General features: G+C 47.5%; 1 protein-coding gene across 1 annotated transcript; it reads left to right on the top strand.

The window, feature by feature from the left end:
* Positions 1-3,181: 3,181 nt before the first annotated feature.
* Positions 3,182-18,713, top strand: metap2a (methionyl aminopeptidase 2a). The gene is made up of 11 exons (XM_048553747.2): positions 3,182-3,364; positions 6,312-6,419; positions 6,514-6,579; positions 9,147-9,249; positions 11,646-11,807; positions 13,262-13,443; positions 13,536-13,630; positions 14,004-14,100; positions 15,120-15,223; positions 16,100-16,215; positions 17,448-18,713. Exons 1-11 carry the CDS (start codon positions 3,217-3,219, stop codon positions 17,698-17,700), a joined length of 1,434 nt encoding a protein of 477 aa, XP_048409704.1. The 5' UTR covers positions 3,182-3,216; the 3' UTR covers positions 17,701-18,713.
* The last annotated feature ends 427 nt before the right edge of the window (positions 18,714-19,140 follow it).

The following is a 19,140-nucleotide window of genomic DNA, read 5'->3' on the forward strand; positions in this document are numbered from 1 at the left end:
TTGTTAGCGAGCAATTACTGAGTGTTATGATCTGTCAGTCATACTGGGAACTGCACTGAAGATGTCAGGGCTGAATGTTCAGAAACTAACTGCACATTTCATTCTGTACATCTGTCACCAGATCCTGTCAGTGACATGAATTCTCTTTTTGCCATTCCCGGTGTCAGGTCTAGAGTCATTGTACCAATCATGCTTTTTTAGAACAAACAGGTCTCTCCTCCTGATTTGTGATAATGGGAACTACAGATGCTGGAGAATCCAAGATAATGAAATGTGAAGCTGGATGAACACAGCAGGCCCAGCAGCATCTCAGGAGCACAAAAGCTGACGTTTCGGGCCTAGACCCTTCGTCTTCCCTGGACTGACCTATCCCCTCCCTACCTCCCCACCTATACTCTCCTCTCCACCTATCTTCTCTTCTCTCTGTTTTCGGTCTGCCTCCCCCTCTCTCCCTATTTATTCCAGTTCCCTCTCCCCATCCCCGTATCTGATGAAGGGTCTAGGCCCGAAACGTCAGCTTTTGTGCTCCTGAGATGCTGCTGGCCCTACTATGTTCATCCAGCCTCACATCTCCTCCTGATTTTCCTCTTCTAACTGAGAATACCTTGACACACTGGTGAGTTGTTTTGTCACTTTGTTGATAAAGGTATTCAAATTAAATCATTAAGTTGGCAGCAGAGTAGCAGCACTGCACTTGAACTCCTGAGCTCACTCACTTTGGTCTGCTTTTCTTTCCTTTTGTTTTTTTCACCTCTTGTTTAAAGTCTCTTGCTTCGGTGAAGCATTGGTGACAGCTCTCTCACAACTGAGCATATTATGGGATGTGTCAATCGGAGGCTGCGAGTGGGGCCTAACTAAAGCATGTTCCATGATCATGACGGAGTACTTAAAAAGGATTGTAAAACTGGACACTTTCTTTATTTCTCTCCCTTTATATTCTATGTTTTAGTTCATTTTTGTGTTTTAAGATGGTGCTGGAGAATGGTGACACTATACAACACTTTCATTTTGTGACGATAAGTATGGAGCTGGAGGAACACAGCATGGTCTTCTGAAGAACGGTCCCGAATCATCAACTTTCCCGCTCCTCTGATGCAGCCTGGCCTGCTGTGTTTCTCCAGAGCCATTGTGTGTTGTTTCTGACGCCAGCATCTGTAGTTCTTACTATCTCTTGTGACAAGATACATGTGTCAATAAAGAAAACAAATCAATTCATTATCTCCCACTTTGTGACTCAAACCTTGTGTTAAATCGCAGGATCCAATATACAAGGCAGGAAATTATAACCCATTGTGATGATGTTTTACAATTTTACACCAAAACAATTGTGACCATGCAAACAGCGTAACTTTGCCTGAAACAGTTGGCATTCATGAACGATATACAGTCACAGTTCATAATGCATAGCTGAATATTGGTACTGCCGACATTACATCTCTTATATCAGCACAGCAAATAACACAGTAATTGCATGTGTCCATTGCCAATGTAACAGTAGATTTTAAAGGTTGCAACCTTTAGTAGGGTACATTTATAAGAGAAACCTACAGTATTGGTTTACACAAGCACGATCTCTACATACAACTGGGTCACCATGGCTAACCGATCTAGCCTACACTGGACACTACAGCATGTGCTGTATCCTTCTCACCTGCAGAGATAGTATGAACTGCCAACACTGGAGAATCTGAGAAAACAAGGTGTAGAGCTGGATGAACACAGCAGGCCAAGCAGCATCAGAGGACCAGGAAAGCTGATGTTTTCAGAAAGCCCTTCTTCAGAAATAGGGGAGAGGAAGGGGATTCTGAAATAAATAGAGGGGGGCGGTGATAGCAGGTGGATAGTGTAGCAGATAGGTGGGAGAGAAGATGGACAGGTCAAGTAGGCAGAGCTGAAGCAAGTAAAGATGAGTGTAGGTAGGAAGTCGGGGGGGTGATTGGTAGGTGAGGTGGGAAGAGCGGATCGGTTGGAGAGAAGATGGAAAGATCAAGGAGGCGGGGATGAGAGGGGGGCTGGTCTTGGGATGAGGTCGGGGGTGGGGAAATTTTGAAGTTAGTGAAGTCCACATTGAGACCATTGGGTTGTAGGCTTCCAAGGCAGAATATGAGGTGCAATTCCTCCGGTTTCTGGGTGGCATCGTTGTGACACTGGAGGAGGTCCATGAAGGACATGTTGTTCAGGAGGTGGGAGGGGGAGTTGAAGTGGTTCGCGACTGGGAGGTGCAGTTGTTTGTCATGAAACAAGCTCATCTGCTTGGTCTCCCCAATGTAGAGGAGGCTACATCGGGAACAGTGGATACAATGGACCACATTAGCGGATGTGCAGGTGAACATCTGTTTAATGTGGAAGGTTTTCTTGGGCCGGGGATGGGGGTGAAGGGGGAGGTGTAGGGGAAGGTGTAGCACTTCCTGCAGTTGCAGGGGAAAGGTGCCAGGTGTGGTGGGGCCAGTGGGGAGTGTGGAGCAGACGAGGAAGTCGTGGAGAGAGCAGTTCCTCCGGAAGGCAGATAAGGGTGGGGAGGGAAATATATCCTTCTTAGTGGGATCCGATTGCAGGTGGCAGAGAATGACGCTTTGGATCCGGAGGTTAATGGTGTGAAATGTGAGGAGAATGTGTGGAAAAAGAAGAGCACCCAGAGGAAACCATGCAGACAGAGAGGGGTTGGGGGGAGAAGCGTTCAAACTTCATAGAGATCATGATCCAAGGCTGGAATGGAACCTGGGTCCCTAGCACTGTGAGGCATCAGTGCAAACCATTGAGCCACCATGCTACCCATTTGGATCCAATGCGGTAAGAGATGTTTAATCATCCTCCAGATGATTGTGTTCTCCACAAATGTTTGTTCAAGACGAGAGAGGTGATTTGTATGGGACTGAGGCAGTCTGTCATCCCCATATATAGTCCCACTGTTGGCCTTGCTCTCCAATATAAACCCTGAATCTGGAATGCCTTCGAAATCCCAGCACTGATGAAATCTTTCGTTATATTCCTAATTTTGCCACCAATTTTTTGGTCATTCTGAGATTCCCTAGAAAATACTGTAACCAATTCCCTTTGATGCTATCAATGGCCGAATGACTGGACCCTCTACGACAAGGTTTACGGTGCCACCCCTCCTTACCGTAATTCACAGACGATTGGTGCAGTCTGCTGACGTCAGGCGCAGCTCCTTCTACAGCCCCGTACGGCGCATGCGCCCTCGGTGCCCGGGCCAAGATGGCGGAGCAGGCGGTGCTGCTAGAGGCCGGAGGCGGCGGCGAGGGAGCGGCCGATAGCCCGCATCTGCTGAACGGTGTCCCGCACGATGAGGTGACTGAGGAGAGCACCAAGAAGAAAAAGAAGAAGAAGAGGAAGGGCAAGAGCGGTAAGGAGCGGAGTTCGGTCGCAGGAAGGGAGCCTGGGCCTAGCGTGGGTTCCCGGGACAGTCAGACCGGCGAGAACTCAATCTCCGTCATGGTCCCCTCCAACTCTGCCCTTCTCCCCCCACGACCCCCTCACCGGCCCCCCCGACCCCCTCACCGCCCCCGCCCGACCCCCTCACCGCCCCCGCCCGACCCCCTCACCGCCCCCGCCCGACCCCCTCACCGCCCCCGCCCGACCCCCTCACCGCCCCCCCCCGACCCCCTCACCGCCCCCCCCGACCCCCTCACCGCCCGACCCCCTCACCGCCCCCGCCCGACCCCCTCACCGCCCCCCCCCGACCCCCTCGCCTCTCTCCCCCCCCCCCAGACCCCCTCGCCTCTCTCCCCCCCCCCCGACCACCTCGCCTCTCTCCCCCCCCCCCCCCGACCACCTCGCCTCTCTCCCCCCCCCCCCGACCACCTCGCCTCTCTCCGACCCCCTCGCCTCTCTTCCCCCCCCCCCGACCCCCTCGCCTCCACCCCCCCGACCCCCTCGCCTCCACCCCCCCGACCCCCTCGCCTCCACCCCCCCGACCCCCTCGCCTCCACCCCCCCGACCCCCTCGCCTCCACCCCCCCGACCCCCTCGCCTCCACCCCCCCGACCCCCTCGCCTCCACCCCCCCGACCCCCTCGCCTCCACCCCCCCGACCCCCTCGCCTCCACCCCCCCGACCCCCTCGCCTCCACCCCCCCGACCCCCTCGCCTCCACCCCCCCGACCCCCTCGCCTCCACCCCCCCGACCCCCTCGCCTCCACCCCCCCGACCCCCTCGCCTCCACCCCCCCGACCCCCTCGCCTCCACCCCCCCGACCCCCTCGCCTCCACCCCCCCGACCCCCTCGCCTCCACCCCCCCGACCCCCTCGCCTCCACCCCCCCGACCCCCTCGCCTCCACCCCCCCGACCCCCTCGCCTCCACCCCCCCGACCCCCTCGCCTCCACCCCCCCGACCCCCTCGCCTCCACCCCCCCGACCCCCTCGCCTCCACCCCCCCGACCCCCTCGCCTCCACCCCCCCGACCCCCTCGCCTCCACCCCCCCGACCCCCTCGCCTCCACCCCCCCGACCCCCTCGCCTCCACCCCCCCGACCCCCTCGCCCCCACCCCCCCGACCCCCTCGCCCCCACCCCCCCGACCCCCTCGCCCCCACCCCCCCGACCCCCTCGCCCCCACCCCCCCGACCCCCTCGCCCCCACCCCCCCGACCCCCTCGCCCCCACCCCCCCCGACCCCCTCGCCCCCACCCCCCCCGACCCCCTCGCCCCCACCCCCCCGACCCCCTCGCCCCCACCCCCCCGACCCCCTCGCCCCCACCCCCCCGACCCCCTCGCCCCCACCCCCCCGACCCCCTCGCCCCCACCCCCCCGACCCCCTCGCCCCCGACCCCCTCGCCCCCACCCCCCCGACCCCCTCGCCCCCACCCCCCCGACCCCCTCGCCCCCACCCCCCCGACCCCCTCGCCCCCACCCCCCCGACCCCCTCGCCCCCACCCCCCCGACCCCCTCGCCCCCACCCCCCCGACCCCCTCGCCCCCGACCCCCTCGCCCCCACCCCCCCGACCCCCTCGCCCCCACCCCCCCGACCCCCTCGCCCCCACCCCCCCGACCCCCTCGCCCCCACCCCCCCGACCCCCTCGCCCCCACCCCCCCGACCCCCTCGCCCCCGACCCCCTCGCCCCCGACCCCCTCGCCCCCACCCCCCTCGCCCCCACCCCCCCCGCGCCCCCGCCCCCCCCGTCGCCCCCGCCCCCCTCGTCGCCCCCGCCCCCCTCGCCCCCGCCCCCCTCGCCCCCGCCCCCCTCGCCCCCGCCCCCCTCGCCCCCGCCCCCCTCGCCCCCGCCCCCCTCGCCCCCGCCCCCCTCGCCCCCGCCCCCCTCGCCCCCGCCCCCCTCGCCCCCGCCCCCCTCGCCCCCGCCCCCCTCGCCCCCGCCCCCCTCGCCCCCGCCCCCCTCGCCCCCGCCCCCCTCGCCCCCGCCCCCCTCGCCCCCGCCCCCCTCGCCCCCGCCCCCCTCGCCCCCGCCCCCCTCGCCCCCGCCCCCCTCGCCCCCGCCCCCCTCGAGCCCCCTCGCCTCTCCCCCCCCCCCGAGCCCCCTCGCCTCTCCCCCCCCCGAGCCCCCTCGCCTCTCCCCCCCCCGAGCCCCCTCGCCTCTCCCCCCCCCGACCCCCTCGCCTCTCCCCCCCCCGACCCCCTCGCCTCTCCCCCCCCCGACCCCCTCGCCTCTCCCCCCCCCGACCCCCTCGCCTCTCCCCCCCCGACCCCCTCGCCTCTCCCCCCCCCGACCCCCTCGCCTCTCCCCCCCCCGACCCCCTCGCCTCTCCCCCCCCCGACCCCCTCGCCTCTCCCCCCCCCGACCCCCTCGCCTCTCCCCCCCCCGACCCCCTCGCCTCTCCCCCCCCCGACCCCCTCGCCTCTCCCCCCCCGACCCCCTCGCCTCTCCCCCCCCCCGACCCCCTCGCCTCTCCCCCCCCCCGACCCCCTCGCCTCTCCCCCCCCCCGACCCCCTCGCCTCTCCCCCCCCCCGACCCCCTCGCCTCTCCCCCCCCCCGACCCCCTCGCCTCTCCCCCCCCCCGACCCCCTCGCCTCTCCCCCCCCCCCCCGACCCCCTCGCCTCTCCCCCCCCCCGACCCCCTCGCCTCTCCCCCCCCCGACCCCCTTGCCTCTCCCCCCCCCCGACCCCCTCGCCTCCTCGTCTCTTTCCCCCCCCCCCGACCCCCTCGCCGCCTCACCTTTGCCAATATCCTTTGTTTTTATGTCACAGGTTGAACAGTGGTGGGATGTTTTTGCTTGCTGGCTGAGAGTTATAAATGTGCAGCAATAAATGGAATGTGCTTCCGATTGTTGGTTGCAAGCATCAAATGTTTTTCGCCTTTCCAGCTGCTGTAGTCTGTAACATTTAAAACTTGTTTTTTAAAGGAGTGCAGAATGAATGTGAAAAGGAATCTGCAGGAACTGATGATGTCACAAAACAGCTGGAAAAGCAGGTCCTCGAGGACAAGGAAAAAGAGGAAGATGGGGAAGAAGGCAAGTCAAATGTTGAAGAAAAGGAACTTGTGTTGCATGCCTTCTTTACATTAAAGTTAAAGACACCTGTTGATTTAAAATCTGTCGCCAACAGAAGGAGATGGTGAAGGTGAAAACTCCGCCGGCAAAAAAAAGAAGAAAAAGAAAAAGAGGAAAGGACGTGAGTGGGTTTTGAATACTTTGAACAAGGTGTCGTCGCAGTTCAGGAAGTGTTCAGCCCAAAAGTGGGCAATTTTGTTGAAACAATTTCTGCTGGTATTTATTCTCTACTTGTCTCCAAAGGCCTTCCCTCATCAAATTCTATTAATATAACATTCTGTTCCTTTTTCCTTGTGGGCTACTCTTGCCATTCCCTAAATAGGTCTATAGTGTTTGTCTCAACTACTCCCTGTAGCTGTAGATTATTCCACAGTGTCATTACATTAGGGGTAAATGTGTTTTTTCCTGATCTGCTTGTTTGTTTTCTTGATCGCATCTTTTTATTGGTTCTTAGTTTTGTTTTTCTCCACAAGTGGAAACAGTGTCTATGCTCAGCAAATCTTTCCATAATCCTTTGTTTTCAGCCCGATCATCCTTTCCTGCTGGATATAACCTTGCATTTCTGTTATCTTTGTAAATTTCTTCTGCACTCACCCCAGCTCTTTAACCCTAGTACTGTGCATTATTCCTGCTTGTGTATGACAAAAAGTATGAGTAACCTCACTTGGTAATTCCTTTCCTCTCAAACCCAAAAAAGGTTTACTTGCACTAACTGACCTTATTGACCTTAGACCTTATTTGAGCAGATTTGTTCATTGGTACTCCTGGATCCTTGAACTTCTTGACCCCATTTAAATTCATAATTTCTAAGTAATGTGCAATTTTATTTCTCTTGGCAGAAGGTGATGCTTCCTGTTCAATATTCTCTATAGAATGTAGTTATTGTATGCGGCATCTTTTTAAATGTTTGTATTGTCACATACTCGTAATTTATTTTAGAGGACTGTCTCAGTAAGATGTTGCAAGTTTCTCTTGCTCTGTACGCCTGTGTGGTTTTGTGAAAACAATTGGCACTTCCCTTCTATGAAATTAGATTGTCATTTTGTATGCTTGTTAATTTCACCTTGTAATTTATTGCAGTCCTTGTGAGCATTGGGTCTTTCCTGCTTCCCATTTAAAAACTGTTTTTGTTAACTTCAAAGTCTGCATCATTAATATACATCATGAACAGTATGGATCCTTATCGGCCCCACATCCTACCTTCTATCTTTCTGTATTGCTGCCCTTACCCCTGCTGCTTGTTTTCTGTTTAGCAATCTGTTCTGCTGTTTGTTCTCGCGTGCTCTGACATTCATTTGACTCATAAGCCATCTTACAAAGGCCTTCTGTAAATCAAGCTAAACTAGATCCACTGCAATATGCTCGCCAATGGCAATGAGGAATCAACAAGAATTTCTTTTTAAGACCTGTTTGGCTATTCGTGAATTTTGCTTTTTTAAGTGTTTGTATACTTTATTCCTACTGCCAGCTGACACCCTTTACTTCCAGGGCATTTCTATCTCCCTTCTTAAATATAATGCTGGTGGGGTGGGGGGCAGCTTTTTGTTAGTGAATTAGATGAAGCAACAGAGCCATTTATTCACCTTCTTGCTGAAGCTGAGATGGGGCTCAAGTACACCATGTGAATGGGAGCTGAGCAAGAGACATGAATAAATTAAGTGGTTCAAACTCTGGCAGATGGTGTTCGTTGGGCAAGCTCTCACTTGCCGACAATTAGAACTGAGAAAGAGAACATAGAAATCAGGGCATTCTTGAAATAGTCAGAAGCTCAAGATTGTGGAGAAGCGGAGACATCCAGAATCTGAGATAGCAAGGTGTAGAGCTGGATGAACACAGCAGGCCAGGCAGCATCAGAGGAGCAGGAAGGCTGACGTTTCAGGCCTAGACCCTTCTTCATTTTCTGAAGAAGGGTCTCGGCTGAAACATCAGCCTTCCTGCTCCTCTGCTGCTTGGCCTGCTGTGTTCATCCAGCTCTACACCTTGCTATCTCAGATTCGCCTGCATCTGCAGTTCCTACTATCTCCGATCCAGAATTGAAGTTGCTTGTAGCTAGTGGACAGTTTTTAAAAAAAAAATCAATATGACAACAGAATGTTGGCTTTTATTACAAAAGGCTGGAATACGAAGAGGTGAATGCCATACCAAATTTTGGTTAAACCTCATCTGGAATACTATTAAACCTCACCTTGGAAGGGTAATGATGATCTTGGATAGGTTACAGTTCAGATTCGCCAGAATGATACTTGGACTACTAGTCTGTTTTGTGGACTCTGGAGTGAGAAGGGTAATCTAATTTCAAGGTGTGAGACATGATTAAAGGATTTGTTCAAAGCAGATGGAGAAACCATTTCCTTTGGTGCAGGACTCCAGAACAAAGGGAGTTATCCTGAATGTTTGAGCAGGAAACATATTTCTGCACAAAGCGTAGAAGAACTTTGGAACTCTGTCAAAAAATGCTGCTAAGACTGGGAGTCCTTTGCAAATGTCAGACTCCCATTTAAAGAAAGCTTAAAATTTGACTGTAAGGTTTGTGGAATCTTGAGTTAAGGAACAAACCAAACATGAAGAAGTTAAATGACAGCTTGAAGTGCCAAATAGCTGCCTGATCCTCTAATGAGACAGTTTAATGAACCTTGTTTTATAGCACTGTTAGTCTATATATCTTAAGATGCTTTCATCTTTGAACAGCAAAGGTTCAGACAGATCCTCCTTCCATTCCGATTTGTGAGCTTTTCCCTTCCGGCGCTTTTCTAAAAGGGCAAGAATGTGAATATCCGCCCTTACAGGATGGGTAAGTGCTTCATCCAAGCACTAACGTGCATTTATGTATATTTACAAATTAAGTACTTTACCTCTCTTGGTTTGATCTACATCAGAAAATGCCTTTTGGTCTTTCATTTTTCCCTGTGTATTTTTGTTGATGCTTATTGCTAGCTGAAACTGCTAGCTGGTCTTCACTAGAAACTGCAAACAAAAGGCTTGTATTCAGAATGTGGCTTGATGTCTTGTACTTAGAATATGTTGTTGAAGGTTCAATAAGATGGTGCAATTGTTGCTATATATATGATAAAATCTTTCAGTACAGAAGACCCCATTGGGTCTTACTGCCAAAAACACACTGCTACCTACACTAGTCCAATTTTCACACACGAGGCCCTTGTGTTAACCCAAGTACTTTTTAAATGTTGTGAGGTTACCCATCTCAACTACTCTCTCAGGCAGTGCATTCCAGTCCTCCTCCACCCTCTGAGTGAAATGGTTTTTCCTCATCCCCTCTAAATCACCTATCTTTCATTTTAAAAATGTGTCCCGTTGTGATTGACCCTAAGGGGAACTGCTGCTTCCTGTCCACGTCCCTCATAATCTTACACATCTCTATCAGCTCCTCCTTCAACCTTCTTTGCTCCAAAGAAAACAACCTGAGCTTATCCAGCCTCTCTTCATATCTGGACTGCTTCATCCCAGGCTACATCTTGGTAAATCTCCGGTCCTTCCTATAATATCGTGACCAAAACTGCACAGAGTACTTCAGCTGTGGCCTCATCAAAGTCCTGTACAGCTCCCAACATGTAAACTTGCTGCTCTTGGCAAACATTCCGTATGCCTTCCGAACTACGCATTAACCTGCTATGCCACCTTCAGGGATCTGTGGACAAACTCCCCAAGGTCCCTCTGCTCCTCTGAGCTTTCTAGTGTCCTGCCATTCATTGAATAAATGACAGGGCTATTTATGAATGGCACCATCAAATAAATGAAACTGCTTGGAATAGTTACCTGTCAAAGGAACTGATGGTGAGTAATTCCAGCTCAAGTATAGACACAGTTAAAATCTCACTATTCTTGTTTGACTGCTGACTTCATATATTTATGCCTTACTTCCTTATGAAATGCTTCAATTTCTCATCCTTTGGCAAGTGTCTTATAAGGGTGCAATGCTTTCCATGTAAGAAAGCCATAGGAATAAGAGAATGTCATGCTATCAAAGCTTAGTTGACACCTTATGCACCACTTCACTCCATTCATCACCAGGGCATGGTGGCAGTGTGTACGATTTACAAGATGAACTCACCAAGGCTCCTTCCAAACCCTTGACCTCTATCACCTAGAAGGACAAGGGCAGCAAATGTTCAAAGCCACACATTGTCTGACATAGAGCTATAACACTCTTCCAGCGTGCTCTCATTAGTTTAAAATCCTGGAACTCCCTTCCAAACAGGTGTATCTACACAAATAAATTGTGGCTCCAGAAGGCAGCTCACCATTAGCTTACGGAGGACAAGTTGGGGTGAATGATAAATATTGGTCTGGCTAATGATGCCCACAGCCCAAATAAAGAAAACCTTATTTGAACCTGTACAATTAATTCTGAAACAAAATTCTAATCATTTTTTAAAAAAGCTGATTTGATGCATTTGATTCCATAATACTAATTCTTCAGGAAATCTATACAAATCAAAACTGAAGGTTTGAACCTAATTGGTTATGTTTTTCAATGCATTTATTCCAATACTTTTTGTATGACTGTCTTTTTCTGCACTACAAGATCTATACCTGACTGGAAGCATTGCTGATTTCATGTCATAAAGTGGTTTCAATGAACTACTTAATTCAATGTCTGAAATATGTGTCATAGCTTTAAAGAATAGATCACCTCTGATTTAATGGTATCATGCAGTTGACCTCTGTACAGGTTTATTTGGTGGAACATCTTTTCTTTAGTCATTGATTGTACTGACTGGCACCACAGTGAGACCAAAATGAGCGTCAGTCATAAGATCTACTTAATTGAAATGTGTGTCCTGAAATGATTTGCACTTTGATAAAAGTTTTCGATAGTAATGTCAGAAATTCAGGACCAAGTTGATAGTTTTAATGTTCTGGTTAAATTTTGTTTTTGTATTTCTTTCTTGTTACTCATAGTTTAGCTTGGAATATGTACTGATCTTTTCTGTCTGTTGGAAAGGTGAAGTGTTTAGTAAACTGGTTCTCTCAACAATGATGATCTTGTAAGCTTTTAGAGAAATTTCTGTTCAGACGAGATGCAAACTGGAGGAAAGTGTCCAAATTATTTAGTTTTAACATTGGGATATTGCACTTTTTAATGTCTTTTGTATTTGCTTATAATTGACCAGTTCTATTGAGATCCGTAATCTTTATTCTGTTCACTTCACCATTTCTTGTGTTCAGTCGTACTTCTGCTTGGCGCATGACTAGTGAAGAGAAGAAAGTATTAAACCAGGCTAGTGAAGAGATCTGGAGCGATTTCAGACAAGCAGCGGAAGCGCACAGACAGGTGCGCAAGTATGTCAGGAGTTGGCTCAAGCCCGGCATGACCATGATTGAGATTTGGTAAGTGAATGTTCCTGCCATTAATGGTAAACAATGGGTACAGTAGTTGTTACAAAGCTATTACTCCAAAAATCACAAATTCCACAAAAGCAGTTTGAGAGCTTGAATTCTGATTTTCTTATGTGATAAGCATAAAAGGGAGTGTGAAGCATGTAGTGCAGACCCAACTTGCTCAGAATACCCTTCACGGAAGGAAACCGTGAGACCTTTGATTTTCTCACTCAGTGCAATGGGTGAGCATCTGATCTGCCCAATCATTAACTGACTGCTGAGGCAGCCACAACGGAGAAAATCTCTAAAGCTTAATACTCCACTTTATTGATGCTTTCTAGCCTGTAACAGTGGCCAAAGTGTGGCTACTCTTTCTGACTGTGCCTGATCATTTTTCTTTAACTGATGCATAAGATTATTGATAACATACGTAGTCGGGGCTTTACTAAGGTGGAACGATATTGAAGAGAGGGATGTTTTTATTGGGAATGCTGTCACAACTGGATGAATAAGTCTGCAGCTGGTTTGCTGGCCTCCTTTGTAACTGGTAGCCTGCGAGCATCATATTGTTTTGTATTTAACCTCAATGACATGCCACATCTAATGGGTTATAAGTATAGTAGTTATGTTGCTGAACTATCAATGTATAGATCTGCCTGACACTTGAATTCAAAACCCAGCATGCAGCTCGGAAGTTTAAATTGTTGTTTATAAATTGTGAGGTCGGAAAGATGTTCCCAAAGAATGAGAGTCTAGACCTAAGGGTCACAGTTTAAGGATCTGACAGAGACCATTTATGATTGAGATGAGAAATTTCCTTACCCAGAGAAAGTTGAGTCTGGAATTCTCTGCCCCAGAGTGGCTGAGGCCCAAACATGGAATGTTTTCATGGAGGGGTTGGATTTATTTCTTAACGTTAAGGAGATTAAAGAGTGTGGGGAGAAAGCAGGAACACGGTACAAAGTTTAACAATTATCCATGATCGTATTGAAAAGCAGAAAACGCTCAAAGGGCTGAATGACCTACTCTCCTATTTTCTGTTTCTATTAACCAAAAGTTAGTATATGGAGCAGTGACTGCTGCATTGTTGCTAATTTTTTATAAAGCATTTGGTTCACACATCTCCTTCAGAGAAGGAGACCTACTATCCTCCAGTCATCCTTCAGCACAGTAATTGGAACTGGATGAACTTCTGAAGAAGAATCACTGTCCCAAAACATTAACTCTGCTTTCTCTCCACAGCTGCTGCCAGACCTCCTAAGTTTCTCCAACAATTTATAATTCTGTTTCAGGCCAGTCCTTTATTCTTCCTGAACTCATGGAAGACTTTTTGTAGCTTGACCCAATGGACTGTCTGACACAGAAATCAGTGCAGATCACCTCGTGTGCAATTACTGTGGAGATGCCTTTTATACTTTCCTGAGGGGATAAAAAAAGTGTAAAATCCAGCTTTGATTTTGCAGTGAAAAGCTGGAAGATTGCTCCCGTAAGCTGATCAAAGAGAATGGACTGAGTGCTGGCCTGGCTTTTCCGACTGGCTGCTCCCTGAACAACTGTGCGGCTCACTACACGCCAAATGCAGGAGACCCCACTGTGCTGCAATATGATGATGTCTGCAAAATTGACTTTGGAACCCACGTCAATGGTTGGTGCAAATTTTGTTTTATTTCTGAAATATTTCAAGTCATCTGAAATTTATTTTGAGTTGGCACTTAATTTGACTGTTCTCTTCCACAGGCCATATCATTGACTGTGCTTTCACAGTTGCATTTAATCCCAAATATGACAAGCTGATAGAAGCTGTTAGAGATGCTACAAATACCGGTATCAAGGTAAGCTGTACATATAATAAAATGTTTGGAATGGAATAAAAATTATCAATGCTTGGAACCTGAATTGAAAGCAGATGGCAGATTGGTTAATACTTCGGACCGGAGCACTTTAGATATTTTCCAGTCAAACTGTTCAGGGATGTCATTGTGCATTCAGGCAGGACTTGAACCTAGGAAGACCATAATTGGATTGAGAGGAGGTAGTGGTGGAGAAAGCTTGACCATGGCAGATTCCTGTGAGCTTCTGTAACCAGTCCCCGGTTACCAGTCCACCCAATGACACTTTGACTCAGATCATTCTATGTCTGAAGGGTTGTATTTGATAGAAACACATTATCACCTGTCACTCATCTGGAAATATTCTTTGTTTTAGAATGCAGGAATTGATGTTCGCCTTTGTGACATTGGTGAATCCATTCAGGAAGTCATGGAATCCTATGAAGTTGAAATTGATGGCAAAACATATCAAGGTATCAGCTGGACGTGGTAACTCTCTAGAGTTACGTTGGAGTTCTTTTCCCCCTTTCTTCAGTGCTGGCTGAATTGAGGCCATTTGTAACATTCCTGTTGTCACTTCAACTCAAACCTGTGATCTAAGTAGTTGAAAAACTCCATCATAACAGCTGAAACCTCATTGAACTCCTCAAAATTTCTTATGTATTCTGATTGGAAGGCTTGTATTGCTTTCAGATCAGTCATGTTGCTGTAGTTGAGGGTTTATTGATGTATTGGCATTTACAAACCTTCAAACTTTGTTTACAATCTACTTGCATCCCCCCCTCCTGGCAACAGCCTGAGATTAGGCCAGTTTTTCTGTAACCTTTGGTGACACGCTTGACCTCAATGAGCTGCTGACTTCCTACACAGACTGTTTCCACCTTTAACATTGCTCAACCTTCACCTCTTTCTCATCTCAATTCAGTGTCTCCTTTACTACACGTGTAGCTGGTCTTACACATTATACCCACCATAAACTTAAGGCTTGTCGTCCCTGCCCTGATTCTTATCAAATCCAGATCTCCTTTCACCCCTATGCTTGCTGACTTATTTAGAGAGCTGGAGAGACAGGTCTGGAGAATGGGACTAAGTTGGTGCAGGCACTGTGGGCCAAATGTACTCTTGTACTGTAAAATTGTGATACCTAGTGTCATACTTTTCTCTGCAACCTCCCAACGGCACCTGCCCCCCACCCTGCCAAATCTCTAAATCTCCACTCTTCTGTGCTGTTGTAATATTGGTCTGTTATACATTCCCTACTTCCGGAATACACTTTCTTCACCTCTCTTCTCACCTTTAAAACACGCGTAAAACATGCTTCGGTGACCCTTATCTATCCTAATATCTCCTTCAGTCCAGCATCATACTTTATTATATTGTTCTCATGTTAAGGGCCCTGGGTATTTTATTATATTAAAGTTGCTATAAAAATGCTATTGTTCATCAAGAATGTGTGCCTTCTCTAAAGTTTGACTGATTTGCACCTTAACAGTAAAACCAATTCGCAACTTAAATGGACATTCCATTGGACAGTACAGGATACATGCAGGAAAAACCGTTCCAATTGTAAAAGGTGGAGAAGCCACCAGAATGGAGGTAAAGGACATTAAATTCTATTCTTTATTCAAATTTTGGTATACTGTGAAGGCGGTGGCAGTGCTGAAGCATTAGGACAATTACTGCCTTGCAACTTTCTGTATGTGATGTATTTGCGTGTTCATCAGTTCTTTTCTTAGTCTCCTTCAGAATCGCTTGTGTGGGTGAAAAAAGTGGTTAGCTTTTGCCATTTTTGCATCCCTTAAAACTACTGCATAGGAGCAGGAGGGGACTGTTTAATCTGCTTTGTGACATTGTCAGATCATGGCTAATTCATACCACTGCTTCATTGATACCCTGATACAACAAAAAGCTGCAGTTTCTCAAGGGGGTGGGCTAGTGCCAGGTGAGGAATTTGTCCCTGAAGTGTAAATGAATTAAACTGAAAGATGTAAGTTTGAGAACACCTACCAGTTAAAACAAAGACTACATTTGTCTGTCACAACCTCTCAATGTGTCGCAGTGTTTTATAACTGGGGTCATTAATATAAGATATAAAAAGCCTGTGTAGCCAGTGGAGATTCAGATGTTAGTACACTTAAAGCAGTTATCGGGAGTTTCTCCAGTCAGTGATAATATTCAGTGATTAACAAAGATGGATGTTGGAAAGAAATAGTGAGTAGGTGTGGGAAGTTGAAATGCAGCTGGATGCTCACTGGGAGATTTAGGTTTAATGGACCAAAAGGCCTCCTGTTGACATGATCTCCAAATAATTTCCCACAAATTGCAGTAATGCAGTTGACTACTAGCCAAACAGCGGTCGTGGATTGCTGCCTCACTGGGTTTAATGTCTTGTGCTCTAATGGTTCCTCATGCCAGAAATGGGAGGAGTTGAGCTTGAAAGATTTTGTCACTGTTTCTCTGTTTCCCATTTAGGAAGGGGAAGTGTATGCAATAGAGACTTTTGGCAGCACAGGGAAAGGAGTTGTTCATGATGACATGGACTGTTCGCATTATATGAAGAATTTTGATGTTGGCCATGTCCCGATAAGGTAGGTCTATAAATATTCTGCATAGATGATCAGTAGGGATCATGCATTTGCAACAAAATTCTTTAATTAAAAAAAGTTATGTCCCTTGATGTGCTAAATAGAGATGTGCGGGTGTTTAGGATTCTTGGTAATATCATCCTAGTCAGGCATCCCTGTTGTTCAGCGAGTGTAGCTTTTTTTTATTTCTATACTAAATATGATTGCATTCTTCCAGTATTGGTACTTGATAAATGGCTTGTGTTTTAATATTAAACTCTTCATGTTCCTGTTTATAGCGCACACTGTAAAGGACTAAATAGAGTCATGCTTTCATTTGAGGAAAAACTAAAGACCCTTTTCAAACATTAGACCTGGAGCCTCCAAGCAGCTCACCAAAAATTAGCAAACCAGTGCAAGAATTGCAGAGCTTTTTTGAGCACAAATTACACTCTGTAGAATTCGGGTTTCCGTTGTTTTAAAAGAATTGACATTTGGCCATGCCTCCAGATCAAGTTAACTGTTTGACTCTGTGTAACCCTTCCAAAAAGCACTAAATATTAAACACTATTTTGGTGCAAGGATACAAATAAGACATGTTTTGAAAGCTTTGAATTTTTACTTCACTGAAACTAGAGTTCACCAGTGTAACTGGCAAATACTTGTCATTTTTGTTGTTAAATATCTTGGTTACTCTGATACTGTTTTTTTTGTGTGATACAGACACTGCGTAAAATGGCCTTTTGCTTAAAGTTCATGGAATTGTTAGGTAAATTGGCAGTTTGATTAATAACTATCATTAAGTTATTAAGGAAGTTGTGTTGAAATAAAAGTTTGTTCCACAGTGCATTCTAAAATGTATTCTTATTGCACTGGCTGTAGGTTTTCCAGAAACTGCAGTGAGCCGGGTGGGAAAGGAAAATGCTTTAACTAGTGTAGATTGTGTCCCAATTACTGATTGTACCCAAAGAATGGACTCTGTAGCCATTAGTGAAAGCAGTTAGAACTGGAAATTTTTTTGGTTATCCTAGTGTTTTCCTCTGAAACCCCACACCAGAGATCAGAAAAGACTTGGGGCATAAATTAGAGATTTGGTAGTTAAATATGAACTGGAAGATGATTTTACTACTGAATAAAGACTTTCTGGGCTGATATTGAATGATTGCCTCAATTATCCTGCAATTAAATTTGAACTAATGAGAAATGCAGAGTTAATTAGCAGATCACTTAATGCTGTTCATTGTGCTGTATTTTAGACTTCCGCGAGCTAAACACCTCCTGAATGTTATCAATGAGAACTTTGGGACTCTTGCTTTCTGCCGCCGATGGCTAGACCGTCTGGGGGAGAGCAAATACCTCATGGCCTTGAAGAATCTCTGTGATCTGGGTATAGTGGATCCATACCCCCCGCTGTGTGATATCAAAGGCTCATACACAGCACAGTTTGAGCACACCATCCTCCTTCGCCCAACGTGTAAAGAAGTTGTGAGCCGTGGGGACGATTACTGAGCACCTCCATCATTTGACTTAGCTGTGCTCACAAGCACTGTGTGAATGGTTCCATCTACATCATTCTACCAGTTTGTTTTATGATGGACCAGGTTTAGGTTTGCCATGTTTTAGAGGGTGACAGTGAGGAGGATAAGCCTGTATTTCCATCTACTCCAAAAAAATTTTAATAAAAGGTTTCTGGTGTCTAGGAACTTTTTTTTATGTTAACAGGACTTGCTCTTTGCACTTGCCCAGTGATGGATTAATATAGAACATAACTGAATACTGGCATCTCCAAGTGGGTTGGGATATCTGCCCACAAATTGTCTGCTGCTGGATTAATGCAGAAAGTTGAATCGGGTACTGATGTTTAAGGAACATATGGGGTGCTGCTTTATTGTAAGAAAGAGTAAATAAATGCACCTGAGTTCTACTTTCGCCAGTATTTTGCAGAGGCTTTTTATATAGAAAGAGGTATTGAATATAATTTATGCAAATACCTGCACTCTTGATTGTCTTCTAAATTCCCCAGCAAACAATTTAATAAAATTACAAGTTAATTTCCATTGTGATGTTACTGCCTCTAATCGTCCTTGAATGCCATGATGTAAACAGTGGATTTCCTGAAGAAGTGGAAAAACCTGTGTGATGTTCTTCCATTGCAGTTTTGGTTTTATTTTTATGAACTGCATTTCTGGATGGAAATTTGAATCTCAAGTTGACTTGCTCCCTGTCTAGCAGCCAGACTGAGATTTATAAACCTCTTTTCCATTCTTGAGTTCTGCTAATTCTTGTGATTTCCCCGCTGCCAAGTCTGGGTCCTTTACCAAGAGGAATAAGGAGTTGGTCCATGCCTTTAACAAGACTGGAATGGGCACTAGTAACCTGGTCACATGTCTAATAGGCTGCCATGAAGCACTGGAAGGGAAAGGTGGAGTCTTAAAATTTAAGACTGAAATGCTATGTTAGAGGATTGGGAGTTTGAATTTGTAAGCACTAGTTAAATTAAAAGTCTTTTTAATCAACTTAAATATGAGTGGGTTGTGTGAATTTTCACTAATTCAGTGTTGGGGGAGGGGGAAGAAGAGGTTTTGTTTTTAACAAGTGAATTGTTTGTCTCATCAGTTTGAGAGAGCAATTTAAAAGCATCATTACAAAATGACTGACACTGCCTTTTCAGCAATGTGCATCCATTTACTTGTGTCCTTCAGCCAGCGTATGCAATTTTATTATTAACAAACAACTGAATGTAGTTACCTCTGTAACACATTGTTTATTAACTTTTGGCCTCCTGCAGAGTGCTTCACTCAAGGCCTAAGGCTTGATGTCAGCCAATCTGATACTTCAGTACAGTTGATGGGGTTTGGCTTCTACAGCCTGACTGCAATTTGGGTCAACTATCTACAAACATTAGCTTTAGTTTTGTGGATAGCAGCCCTTAATGCTGAAATCTCCAGG

This window comes from Stegostoma tigrinum, chromosome 25, assembly GCF_030684315.1.
Source record: "Stegostoma tigrinum isolate sSteTig4 chromosome 25, sSteTig4.hap1, whole genome shotgun sequence".
Classification (NCBI taxonomy): domain Eukaryota; kingdom Metazoa; phylum Chordata; class Chondrichthyes; order Orectolobiformes; family Stegostomatidae; genus Stegostoma; species Stegostoma tigrinum.